This window comes from Oncorhynchus gorbuscha, linkage group LG13 (assembly GCF_021184085.1).
Source record: "Oncorhynchus gorbuscha isolate QuinsamMale2020 ecotype Even-year linkage group LG13, OgorEven_v1.0, whole genome shotgun sequence".
NCBI lineage: Eukaryota > Metazoa > Chordata > Actinopteri > Salmoniformes > Salmonidae > Oncorhynchus > Oncorhynchus gorbuscha.
This window is the reverse complement of record NC_060185.1, coordinates 62,608,518-62,621,217: the sequence shown is the minus strand read 5'-3', so window position 1 is coordinate 62,621,217 and position 12,700 is coordinate 62,608,518. Positions and strand designations below refer to the sequence as shown.

The 12,700-nt window shown below is 47.5% G+C and overlaps 1 protein-coding gene across 2 annotated transcripts; it reads left to right on the top strand.

Annotated features, from left to right (window-relative positions):
- Positions 1-559: 559 nt before the first annotated feature.
- On the top strand, positions 560-12,635 carry LOC123993277 (wolframin-like). 2 transcript variants are annotated; one of them, XM_046295217.1, is made up of 10 exons: positions 560-751; positions 1,584-1,970; positions 5,157-5,233; positions 5,436-5,580; positions 7,016-7,189; positions 7,362-7,442; positions 7,537-7,697; positions 8,752-8,988; positions 9,237-10,112; positions 10,354-12,635. In XM_046295217.1, exons 2-10 carry the CDS (start codon positions 1,586-1,588, stop codon positions 11,137-11,139), a joined length of 2,922 nt encoding a protein of 973 aa, XP_046151173.1. In that variant the 5' UTR covers positions 560-751; positions 1,584-1,585; the 3' UTR covers positions 11,140-12,635. The 2 variants fall into 2 exon arrangements, with proteins under 2 accessions (XP_046151173.1, XP_046151174.1); XM_046295218.1 differs by having other exon boundaries at positions 1,551-1,970.
- The last annotated feature ends 65 nt before the right edge of the window (positions 12,636-12,700 follow it).

The following is a 12,700-nucleotide window of genomic DNA, read 5'->3' as shown; positions in this document are numbered from 1 at the left end:
TCACCTGCGAGCCCAGCGCCAGGTGCAATGTCGCGGCGGCCGAGGTGGGCACCGGGACGAAAGCGAACCCGTGGTAGACGATACGAGAGACCTCGGTGATTGTCGCCGGGCTCAGCATCAGCTCAAGGCTCGGACATTGGCAATTCCCTGCGAACAAGGAGACAGCCACATGATGAAGTAGCCAGGAAGAGCAATCGAGCATGAAGCTATGTAAACTTCAGTGGAGTGTTTACACAGGGAGAATCTCTGGACATGTTTTTACAACGTAATTCTTATGGCATGGTGTGACTAAAGCATTTACTTTTTATGCGTGCATGAACGTATGATGTATAGTTCTTATCGATGCATGTAGGCTATGGCACATAAATCATGTCATGGAAATATATAAAGACGTCATCCTATCAACCTATTCTCTGCGCGACAACATTTCGATGGTATACTGGTGATGCCTGAAAGAGAAAGCTAGGGAAATGTCGACTTCCTGTATTAGTAGCCAATCATATTAAGAGAAGATGAAGGCGTCACAAAAAAAACGTCCAATCATAACACATAAAGTGGGCGTTTATTATGACAGCTGGAAGAGTTCTCTCCTCGCTATAAGTGGAGTTTGATCACAGATGCTGCTTGTGGCACCGAACTGTAAAAAGTGAAAGGGATGAATGACAGGAGACCCTGAACAACTTCATCGGGGACATTTCTAGTAGCTTCTTGTCGACTAGATGAAACACAGATCGAGTCTTTGACTGCGAAGGTGAGAGAATGACGCTGACATGTTTGTTTTGGACATGCTGTATTGTCCGTAGGAAGAACTGCCAGTTGACTGTCATATCACAATGTAGCATTGATTAAAGAATAGCTAGTCATTTTTAAAGCGACAGGCGCGTGTTTCGCATTATATTTTAAACTGGTCACCAACTTTTTAATTTTTTTTAATGTAGTCTAAAACAATGAGTCACTTGACTAAGTCCATTTGCTTATTATACTTTCCACCGGTCAAATCAAAGTCATTGGCTTGGGGAAATCCCCTGCATTGCAGCAGAACACGTGATGGTGCCTCCATCTCTTGCATGCCAACCTGTCACCCTGTTCATAATAGTGGTAGTAGCTTCTTATTTTGGTGCCTAAAGTCGAATTGGTTTATGCTCTTCATTTGTTAGTTCGGGATAAAATAACTTTGTTAGTTCTGGATAAAAGAAATTGGACCATATTTGGGGGCATGGGGTCTAGAAAAGCACTGAAAGTGACACAGCGGCATGTTGTTTGGTCGAGAGACACTTTTTAACACTTTGTCCAGAAGGGAAGCTATGGGCTCCCTTTGGCAGTGACAGTTGAGTGATTGGAGCAGAAGAGGATTGTGCCATGCAGCTGTTGCGTCCTCACTCTCTCTCTGCCCCCTGGCCGTACTCTGCTGGAGCTGTGTGAACAGACAAGTGCTTCCACGCGACCCTCATGCACGGGCTATTGCTTCCATGATTGAGTACTGGCATGATTTTTTTTAATGATTCTGAAAAGCTCTGTCTATAAAGGTTCAAACTAATTTAGCCCGACAGCGGCAAATTGTTTTATCTTCCTCTGTTTTTCAGGCATGGAACCATCACCCGCCAACACCCCAACCACCCTGAAACCTGCCCCTTCCTCCCCGCTACCCTCCTCTCTTTCCCCACCTACCCTTAAATCTACCCTGGGCACTAGACCCACTGTGCACCTGCCTAAATCGCCCCCGACCTCTCCGGTCTCACCTTCCAGACCTTTTTGTCCTGGCCCCCCTCTCTCTCCCCCTGCGTCCTCCCTCTCCATCCCTCCTGCCTCCCCCATGCGGCAGCCAGTCAGACCTGTCTCCCAGGCGGGACGATCCCAGCTCAATGCAGCCAGCAGGGCTCCGGATGAGAGGAGGGGGGCTGGTGCTGCTGGAGTTACCCCGGGCATGCACCCTACTACCCCTGTACGACAGGCTTCAATAGCTGAGCCAGGTGAGTACAGTCAAAGACACACACACACACACACACACACACACACACACACACACACACACACACACACACACACACACACACACACACACACACACACACACACACACACCACAGAGCTCTGGACCCCTGCTAAGGGCTTTGTAACACAACCCAACACAATCACTCCAACCCTAAAACTAAGTGCAATCAAGGACCTCCCCCTTCACGCACAAAAGTTCACACAACAATAAAAAAACATACCACATCCCTAATCTAACCCCTTTGCTTTGTCTGTTTGCCTATTATGTTAAGGCTTTTGGGGTAGGGCACACGGCTCTAATGGTGACTCTGTATTTCACTTCCTGCCTCATCCTCTCCGCCCCACCCTTACCCACCAATCCGAGCCTCTCCCTCTGTGGAACGTGCCACAATCTCCATGACAATAGCAGACGTTGACCAGATCACGTAAAGTAGTCAGTCCAGGATTGCTGTGTAAGGCAGAAAAACATCTCTCCTACCCCTATCCTCCTATCCATCTACTTCTCTCCAAGCTATTCTGGTACTACTGGGAAAAGCCTGAATGGAAAGCTCATTCCTTTCTCAATGCTTGGTATGGCTGATTCAGGTGTACTGTACCTCTGATACAACACAAGGTACAGAATTTACCAAGCAGAGTAGACCAAGTTTCACATTTTTATGTCACGCGCACAAGTACAGTGAAATGACTTTCTTGCAAGCTCTAAACCCAACAGTGCAGTTACCAATATCAATGTAATATTACAAATAACATGAGATAGAACAAAAACACAAGAAATAAAAGGTAAGAAGAATAGGAGAAAGTAAGAAGCGATTTACAGGGTCCGTTCCAATAATCAAATCAATCAAATGTATTTATAAAGCCCTTCTTACATTTACATTACATTTAAGTCATTTAGCAGACGCTCTTATCCAGAGCGACTTACAAATTGGTGCATTCACCTTATGACATCCAGTGGAACAACCACTTTACAATAGTGCATCTAAATATTTTGAGGGGGGGTGAGAAGGATTACTTTATCCTATCCTAGGTATTCCTTAAAGAGGTGGGGTTTCAGGTGTCTCCGGAAGGTGGTGATTGACTCCGCTGTCCTGGCGTCGTGAGGGAGTTTGTTCCACCATTGGGGAGCCAGAGCAGCGAACAGTTTTGACTGAGCTGAGCGGGAACTGTACTTCCTCAGTGGTAGGGAGGCGAGCAGGCCAGAGGTGGATGAACGCAGTGCCCTTATTTGGGTGTAGGGCCTGATCAGAGCCTGGAGGTACTGAGGTGCCGTTCCCCTCACAGCTCCGTAGGCAAGCACCATGGTCTTGTAGCGGATGCGAGCTTCAACTGGAAGCCAGTGGAGAGAGCGGAGGAGCGGGGTGACGTGAGAGAACTTGGGAAGGTTGAACACTAGACGGGCTGCGGCGTTCTGGATGAGTTGTAGGGGTTTAATGGCACAGGCAGGGAGCCCAGCCAACAGCGAGTTGCAGTAATCCAGACGGGAGATACATCAGCTGATGTCACAAAGTGCTGTACAGAAACCCAGCATGAATCCCCAAACAGCAAGCAATGCAGGTGTAGAAGCACGGTGGCTAGGAAAGAATCCCTAGAAAGGCCAGAACCTAGGAAGAAACCTAGAGAGGAACCAGGCTGTGAGGAGTGGCCAGTACTCTTCTGGAAGTGCCAGGTGCGGATTATAACAGAACATGGCCAAGATTTTCAAATGTTCATAGATGACCAGCAGGGTCAAATGATAATAATCACAGTGGTTGTTGAGGGTGCAACAGGTCAGCACCTCAGGAGTAAATGTCAGTTAGCTTTTCATAGCCGATCATTCAGAGTATCTCTACCGCTCCTGCTGTCTGTAGAAGGTTGAAAACCGCAGATCTGGGACAGGTAGCACGTCTGGTGAACAGGTCAGGGTTCCATAGCTACAGGCAGAACAGTTGAAACTGGAGCAGCAGCACGGCCAGGTGGACTGGGGACAGCAAGGAGTCATCAGGCCAGGTAGTCCTGAGACATGGTCCTAGGGCTCGTGTCCTCCTCCTCCGAGAGAGAATTGGAGAGAACATACTTACATTCACGCAGGACACCGGATAAGACCCCCCGACATATAACCTACTGCAGCATAAATACTGGAGGCTGAGAAGGGAGGGGTCGGGAGACACTATGGCCCTGTCCGACGAGACCCCCGGACAGGGCCAAACGGGCAGGATATAACCCCACCTACTTTGCCAAAGCACAGCCCCCACACCACTAGAGGGTCAAATGTTTTTTGGTTTTTAGGGGTGCGACTGCATCTAGGGTATTGCGCAAGGTTAAATTGAGTTCCTCAGTTAGGTATACTGTATTTACAATGTGCAGGGATACTGGAGTGATAGAGGTAGATATGTACAGGGATAAGGTGACTAGGCATCAGGATATATGATAGACAGAGTAGCAGCAGCGTAAATGAAGATTGTATGTGTATGCAGATTCAGTATAAATGTGTTTGCATGCAGTGTGTTTGTTGGAGCGTGAGTGTGTAGATTCATGGGGGTAAGGAGTCGCTGTTGACTGAGCTAAATAAACTGTTGTTTTTTTTAGGGCTGAGGCACAGGGCTGGGATATGTCCACCATGCTGGCAGGAATCACTGGCATGCGAGGAAAGAAACGGGATACGTAAAGCATCAGCATAGCTCATACGGACAGTTCCCCCTGCTCCTTTAGTGACACAGATTTACCACCTCTGCCAGCCACGACATGAAGCGCACTATCTCACTTACGCAGTAATACTAAGGGCTCGACCAATTACAAATGACAGAGAGGGTTATTACATAGGAATTACAGATGTACAGATACAGTATACCACTTATAGCTTTATTTACAGATAGTGGTCCTCGTGGGTAGAGGGACCGGTGGGTGGGGGTCAGAAAGGATGACTGTTGGTCTGTGTGCTGAAGTGGTCCCTCTGTTTGGGGGGGGGGGGGTGAACATGGACAGTTGTTGTGAGAGGTTACCACCTTTCTACAGGATGTTCATAATGAATAACACTACAGTTCATTAGGTGTATGCTTGTTCCCAAATGCTATGCGGCACATGTTTCTGTGTGTATCAATGCTGCCAGTCACCATGTAATATCCCCTTTGGCAGTAACCTTCCTAAGAAATGAATACATCAATCAGATGACTGTTGTCTCTACGTAGAGGAGCCAGAGGAAGAGCTGAGTGTGGAGGAGCTGGAGGAGAGCGCCAAGTCTGGAGACGCCAAAGCCCAGTCTAGGGTGAGTACTAGCCCCTCTTAGCCATCTCCCATGGTCGACCCTGGTTTGACCACCATAGCAAACTTAAAGTCCTACCATAGAATCAAATATTAGAACTCAGAATTGAATAAGATCTGAGTCCTATATATGAGCTACAATGGGTCTTCATGTGTCTGACAAGAATGAGCACATATTTGACATGATATGCTGTATCTGTGTGTAGGTGGGCCGTTACTACTTGGCCCTGGCCGAGGAGAGAGATGAGGAGCTGAACAACTGTACAGCGGTGAGTTGGCTGGTAGAGGCCACCAAACAGGGTCGTAAGGATGCCGTGAAGATGCTACAGCACTGCCTATCAACTAGGAAAGGTGAGTGGGTGCGGCCTTATCCACTAAACAGGAAGTATATACAGTTGAAGTCGGAAGTTTACATCCACTTAGGTTGGAGTCATTAAAACTCGTTTTTCAACCACTCCACACATTTCTTGTTAACAAACTATAGTTTTGGCAAGTCGTTTAAGACGTCTACTTTGTGCATGACACAAGTCATTTTTCCAAAAACTGTTTACAGACAGATTTCACTTATAATTCACTGTTTCACAATTCCAGTGGGTCAGAATTTTACATACACTAAGTTGACTGTGCCTTTAAACAGTTTGGAAAAAACAGTAAATCGAGTCCTATATCGACATAACCGGAAAGGCCGATCAGCAAGGAAGAAGCCACTGCTCCAAAACCACCATAAAAAAGCCAGACTACGGTTTGCAACTGCACATGGGGACAAAGATCGTGCTTTTTGGAGAAATGTCCTCTGGTCTGATGAAACAAAAATAGAACTGTTTGGCCATAATGACCACCGGAGGAAAAGGGGGGAGGCTTGCAAGCCGAAGAGCACCATCCCAACTGTGAAGCACGGGGATGGCAGCATCATGTTGTGGGGTGCTTTGCTGCAGGAGTGACTGGTGCACTTCACAAAATAGATGACATCATGAGGGAGGAAAATTAGGTGGATATATTGAAACAACATCTCAAGACAATCGGGAAGTTAAAGCTTGGTTGCAAATGGGTCTTCCAAATGGACAATGACCCCAAGCATACTTCCAAAGTTGTGGAAAAATGGCTTAAGGACAACAAATTCAAGGTGTTGGATTGGCCATCACAAAGCTCTGACCCCAGTCCCATAGACAATTTGTGGGCAGAACTGAAAATGTGTGTACGAGCAAGGAGGCCTACAAAACTGACTCAGTTACACCAGCTCTGTTAGGAGGAATGGGCCAAAATTCACCCAATTTATTGTGGGAAGCTTGTGGAAGGCTACCATAAACATTTGACCCAAGTTGAACAATTTTAAAGGCAATGCTAGCAAATACTAATTGAGTGCATGTAAACTTCTGACCCACTGGGAATGTGATGAAAGAAATAAAAGCTGATATAAATAATTCTCTGACATTTCACATTCTTAAAATAGAGTGGTGATCCTAACTGACATAAAACAGGGAATTTTTACTGGGATTAAATGTCAAGAATTGTGAAAAACTGAGTTTAAATGTATTTTGCTAAGGTGTCTGTAAACATCTGACTTCAACTGTGTGTGTATATATGGAGAGATCCAGAGCAATTCAATAGAATCTTCTTTGAATTGGGACTGAAAAAGTACAGCGTGCAGTTAAATGGAGTATGCCGTTAAATGATATGCACTTATCAGGAGTCGACTGTCGTTGGGATTGTGGAACCAGTTGAACGGATTGGCTGTCTCAGTGCATGGTGTTCAGTATGATGCGTCAAGGTTGTGTTTTGTCATCAGGCATCACGTCGGAGAACTTTGAGGAGGTGAAGAAGCTGTGTACGGAGACGAGGTTTGAGAGAGGGGTGAGGAGGGCTGCCCTGGTCATGTATTGGAAGCTCAACCCAGAGAAGAAGAGAAGGGTGGCGGTGTCTGAGCTGCTGGAGAACGTGGAACATGTCAACACAGAACCAGGTACACACACACACACACACACACACTCTCATGCATTACATATATGGCCACACAACAGTCACACAATAATGTAGTATTATGTGTTCATGAACACCGACGAGACCTGAGAGGCCTAGTTGTTATTTAGCTAGTTTCTAAACGGTTTGTTCCTCTGTAATTCCTCCACCCCAAGGTGACGCTGCCTCCCAGAGCCCCATATCCAGCTCCACGCAGAAACAGAGGAGAGTTCTGGAGAGTCTCGTCACCAGCAAAGGTCAGTGTACGTTTATGTCAAATGGAATCAAATGAAAAAAGGCATTGTAACAGTGAGTTTAAGACTACCTCCCTCTTTCTCTGTGTCTCTGCAGTCAGTTGCTACGACGTGGGTCTGGATGACTTTGTAGAGATCACTAAGAAGTACGCTCAGGGCATCCCACCTAGTCCCACTATGGCTGGGGCCGGAGGTGACGATGATGACGATGATGACGAAGTTGTGAAGAATCCAGATGACTTGCCCCTTCATCAGAAGGTCTCAACTTTATTTTCTCTCTCTGGGAATGCGTGTGTTCATGACATCTTCACACATATTCACAATGTTATATTTGTTATCTTGCTCATGGATTTTCTCTCGCTCTCTCAAATTCAAATTGCTTTATTGGCATGACAAACATCGAGTAAATATTTCCAAACCATCAATGTTACAACTGCATTTAGTCATACACCCATACACAATGGCCAGTTTATTAGGTACACCCATCTAGTACCGGTTCTCACCCCCCTTTGCCTCCAGAACAGCCTGAATTCTTCAGGGCATGGATTATACAAGGTGTCGGTATCAAGGGACCTAACGTGTGCCAGGAAAACATTCACCACACCATTACACCACCGCCACCAGCCTGTACCGTTGACACCAGGCAGGATGGGGCCATGGACTCACGCTGCTTTATGCCAAATCCCGACTCTGCCATCAGCATGACGCAAACAGGAATCAGGATTCATTGGACCACGCAATGTTTCTCCACTCCGCAATTGTCCAGTGTTGGTGATCGCGTGCCCACTTGAGCCGATTGTTCTTGTTTTTAGCTGATTGGAGTGGAACCCGGTGTGGTCGTCTGTTGCAATAGCCCATCCGTGATGAGGATCACGTTATCTGCCTGCTTGTGGACCGCCTGTTAGCTTGCGCGATTCTTACCATTCTCCTTCGATCCCTCTCATCAACGAGCTGTTTTCCCCGCTGACTGGATGTTCTTTGTTTGTTGCACCATTCTCTGTAAACCCTAGACACGGCTGTGAGTGAAACGCCCAAGAGGCCGTTTCTGAGATACTGGAACTGGCGCGCCTGGCACCGACGCTCGTACCGCGCTCAAAGTCACTTAGTTGGTTAGTTGTTTTGCCCATTCTAACGTTCAATCGAACAGTAACGGAGTTCCTCGATGCCTGCCTTTTTATATAGCAAGCCACGGCCATCTGACTCACTATCTGTAGGAGCGAACCGGGTGGTGTACCTAATAAACTGTCCACTGAGTGTGCATTGGAATAATGTGTAATCTCTCTCGCACCCTGCCCCTCCTCTCCTTCCCTAGGTGTTGAAGTTTCCCTTACACGCCCTGTTGGAGATCAAGGAGCACCTGATAGACTGGGCATCCCGGGCGGGCATGCAGTGGCTCAGCGCCCTCATCCCCACTCACCACGTCAATGCCCTCATCTTCTTCTTCATCATCAGCAACCTCACCATCGACTTCTTCATCTTCCTCATCCCCCTACTCGTCTTCTACCTCTCCTTCTTCTCCATGGTCATCTGCACACTGCGCGTCTTCCAGGTAGGATTCACTTCACACACTTCACAGAGGAACTGAAAGAGGATAACCTATGTCATTACATTATCCTGTAATAAACTAGCAAGAACACTCATTTAGGGTGTGCTTACCGCCTAACATTTGGTATTTTCTTGGAAAACCGAATGGAAATGGTTAGTACTATGTAACTACAGTTACTATGTTAGTTATTCCATGACAGTTAGCTATAGAATAATGTCTGTTCAGTATGTCAGCTGTTGGTGTTCTTCCAGAACTCCAAGGCGTGGGAGAACTTCCGGGCACTGACAGACCTGCTGTCTCGCTTTGAGCCGGGACTGGACCTGGAGCAAGCTGAGACTAACTTTGTCTGGACCCACCTGGAGCCCTACCTCTACTTCCTGCTGTCGGTGGTCTTCGTGGTCTTCTCCTTCCCCGTGGCTGACAAGGCCTGGATCCCCTGCTCCGAACTGGCCACCGTGGCTCTGTTCTTCACCGTCACCTCATTCCTCAGCCTCCATGCCTCCGCTGAGCTCTTCGCCCGCCGCGCCCTGCTCACAGAGGTGTTATCGGGGGTCTGTGCCCTGACACAACTGTTACCGGAGAGCGCCTGGTTCCTGCGGGTGTTAGGCACAACGTTTGTGACGGTGCCGCTAGGGGAGATGGTGGCGCTGAACGTGGGCGTGCCCTGTCTTCTCTACGGGCACCTGTTCTACCTGCTGTTCCGCATGGCCCAGCTGAGGGGCTTCAGGGGCACCTACCTCTGCCTCGTACCCTACATGGTCTGCTTCGTCTGGTGTGAGTTGTGCCTGGCCCTGCTCCACTCCTCCTCCACCATCGGTCTGATTCGGACCTGTGTGGGCTACATCCTCTTCCTGTTCGCCCTGCCTGTTCTCACCTTGGGCTTGGCGGCCATGTTGCTCTTCCAGGTCCTCCAGTGGTTCATGGCTCTGGAGATCACCAAGATGCTGGTGACTCTGACCGTGTGCGCGGTCCCGGTGGTGTTGCGGTTGTGGACGCGGTTCAGCCTGAACCCACTGGTGGTGGTGAGGTCTCTGTCGCGGAGCAGCGTGGTGAAGCTCATCCTGGTGTGGTTGAGTGCTGTGGTGCTGTTCTGCTGGATGTACGTCTACCGCTCCGAGGGCATGAAGGTAATCACACTAACTAGTTATGCTACATTATGCCAAAAGCGCTAATTAACACAAAATACAGGTAGGAACCTAATGGAAAATAACCGAATGACAGAACAAGCTCAAATTGCAGTCAGCAGAGTACTATTTACAGTATTGAAATGTAACTAAATAAGGGATTCCCTAAATGTACGATAAGTGTTCAATACATGAACTGTATAATAAACATCCAAATTTAAGTTTAACCAAGTGTCTTGAACAGGTGTATAACTCCACCCTCACGTGGCCGGAGTACAGTAACCTGTGTGGGCCGAAAGCCTGGAAGGAATACAATATGGCCCAAACCCAGATCCTGTGTTCTCACCTGGAGGGCCACCGGGTCACCTGGACAGGACGCTTCAAATATGTCCGCGTCACCAACATCGAGAACGGAGTCCAGTCCGTCATTGGCCTACTCCCTGTGTTTGTAGGGGACTGGATGAGATGTCTCTACGGTGAGGCCTATCCACTCTGTGACAACACCACCGACCCCTCCACTCCCACTGCCCCTCCCCAGCCCCTACCTGCACCCCAGCCCCCTCCAGAAGACCCCTTATGCAAACTGAAAAAGCTGGCGAAGCACGAGTGCCACGTGAAGCGCTTCGACCACTACAAGTTCGAGGTGACCTTGGGCATGCCCCTGGAGAGGAAGAGTAAGAACGGGACCATTATAGAGGACGAAGACGCCACCAAGGACATCGTCCTGAGGGCCAGTAATGAGTTTGGCCCCATGTTGCTGCACCTGAGCGCTGGGAGCCTGGTAGAGTTCAGTACGGTTCTGGAGGGACGCCTGGGCTCTAAGTGGCCTGTGTTTGAGCTGAAGGCCATTCACTGTCTGACGTGTGCAGATGCCCGCGTGCCCAGCGGCAGGCAGTATAAGATAGAACATGACTGGAGGCGCTCGGCCCAGGGGGCTCTGCAGTTTGGGTTCGACTTCTTCTTTAACCCCTTCCTCACTGCACAGCTGGAGCAGGACGCTGAAACACTGGTGAGGGGCAGTGGTGGATGAGTGTGGTGGAAGAGCAATGGATCAATGTAGAGAAGTGAATAAGTGTACACTAGGAGAAGTGATTTCACTACGGATTGTAAGTAATGCCTTATGTCGACCACTGTTGGGAGTGGCTGAGTGTACACTATGGGGAGGAAGCAAGTCCACTAGGAGAACTGAATGTACACACAATAGTTTTGTCAGTAAGACATGCGTTCTGTCTATCTACAGTAAGGGCTCTATTCAATCTGCATCGCGGTAGTTCAGCTTTCCGGCGTGATTGAAATGAAAGGCAATGTCCCGTTGTAGGGGAGACTGCATTCATGGTAAACGCTGCATATGTCGGCTCAATCGGAAATTACCTTTAAAATTCTATTGCGAAATCTGTAAATGATTCAGCGTTGCATATTAAATAGAGCCCAAATCTATGATTCTGATGTTTTCCACTTGACTGTAGTTCCAGTACTGGGATGGAACTGCTTGTAGTGCTGTGGCTGTGTGTTCTTTACACCCTACCGTAGTAAAGCCAGCCTAGACACATAGCAGTATTGTGTGTATTGCTAAACAAGGCATAAGTGTGTGTGTGTGTGTGTTTTTCATAACTGCTGAGCCAAAGTGTGCGAGGGATAATATAATGGAGAATCTAAACTAAACCACTTAATTACAAAGGAGGGAGACAGTTTACACAGACTTACCACTTTCATACATGCAAACACACACACACACACACAAATACACACACGGCCTCAAACTCCTAATTCATAGACGAGTGTTTTTAGTCCGTCAACATTTCAGAGAAGTGTGGGATAATACCAACCAACAATGCGATCACTAAGTTTATTAACATGTTGCATGCTATTCAACCATATAGGTCTACTGTTTGCACCCTCGCATACTGTAGATAAGGGGTCTCCATTTACATTCAGCTGCGGGACGATTCCTTAAGTGGATGGTTGGGGGGGTCGGAGCGTAGTTATAAATAATTAGTAGACTGTAAATTGACCACAAGAAGCCCAAACAGGTTTTTTTTTCTCCATTACTTTTGTTCTTTTTACAATTTGAGGCCTTATTTCAGTTGAACTATTTAGTTACTTGTATTCTACAGTTATTGAATCGTTTAAAAATGTATTTTTATCTTCGAACCTAATTTTCATCACGTCGGAGAAACAAATGGACTTAAACTGTTCCTGTTGTCTCCTTTTAAATATTATGCTTTTAATCATTTTGTCTTTTTCTTACCTTCTTTGTTGTGACGCCACACACCGTTAGTTCACATGTATCAAAGTGCACTTGTATCCAACTTGACCTTTGCTCCTCTTGAACTTGTCTGCCCTGTTGTCCCTCGCCCCCCTCTACCTCCCTCCTTCTCCCTGCTGTGCAGGGGCTTGGACCTGTTCTGATCCCACAGTTCCAGTCTGCAGGCCTCTAATGATGATGTCACTGTTTGTAGGTTGTGACGTCACCACTGTAACCCTCTACGCTACTGTGACTAATAAACCAATCATGGAAATCTCTGCTTCCTGAAAGGTTATTGCAATCTCTCACTCCCTCTCTCTTTCCCTCACACAGAGTCCGTTATACC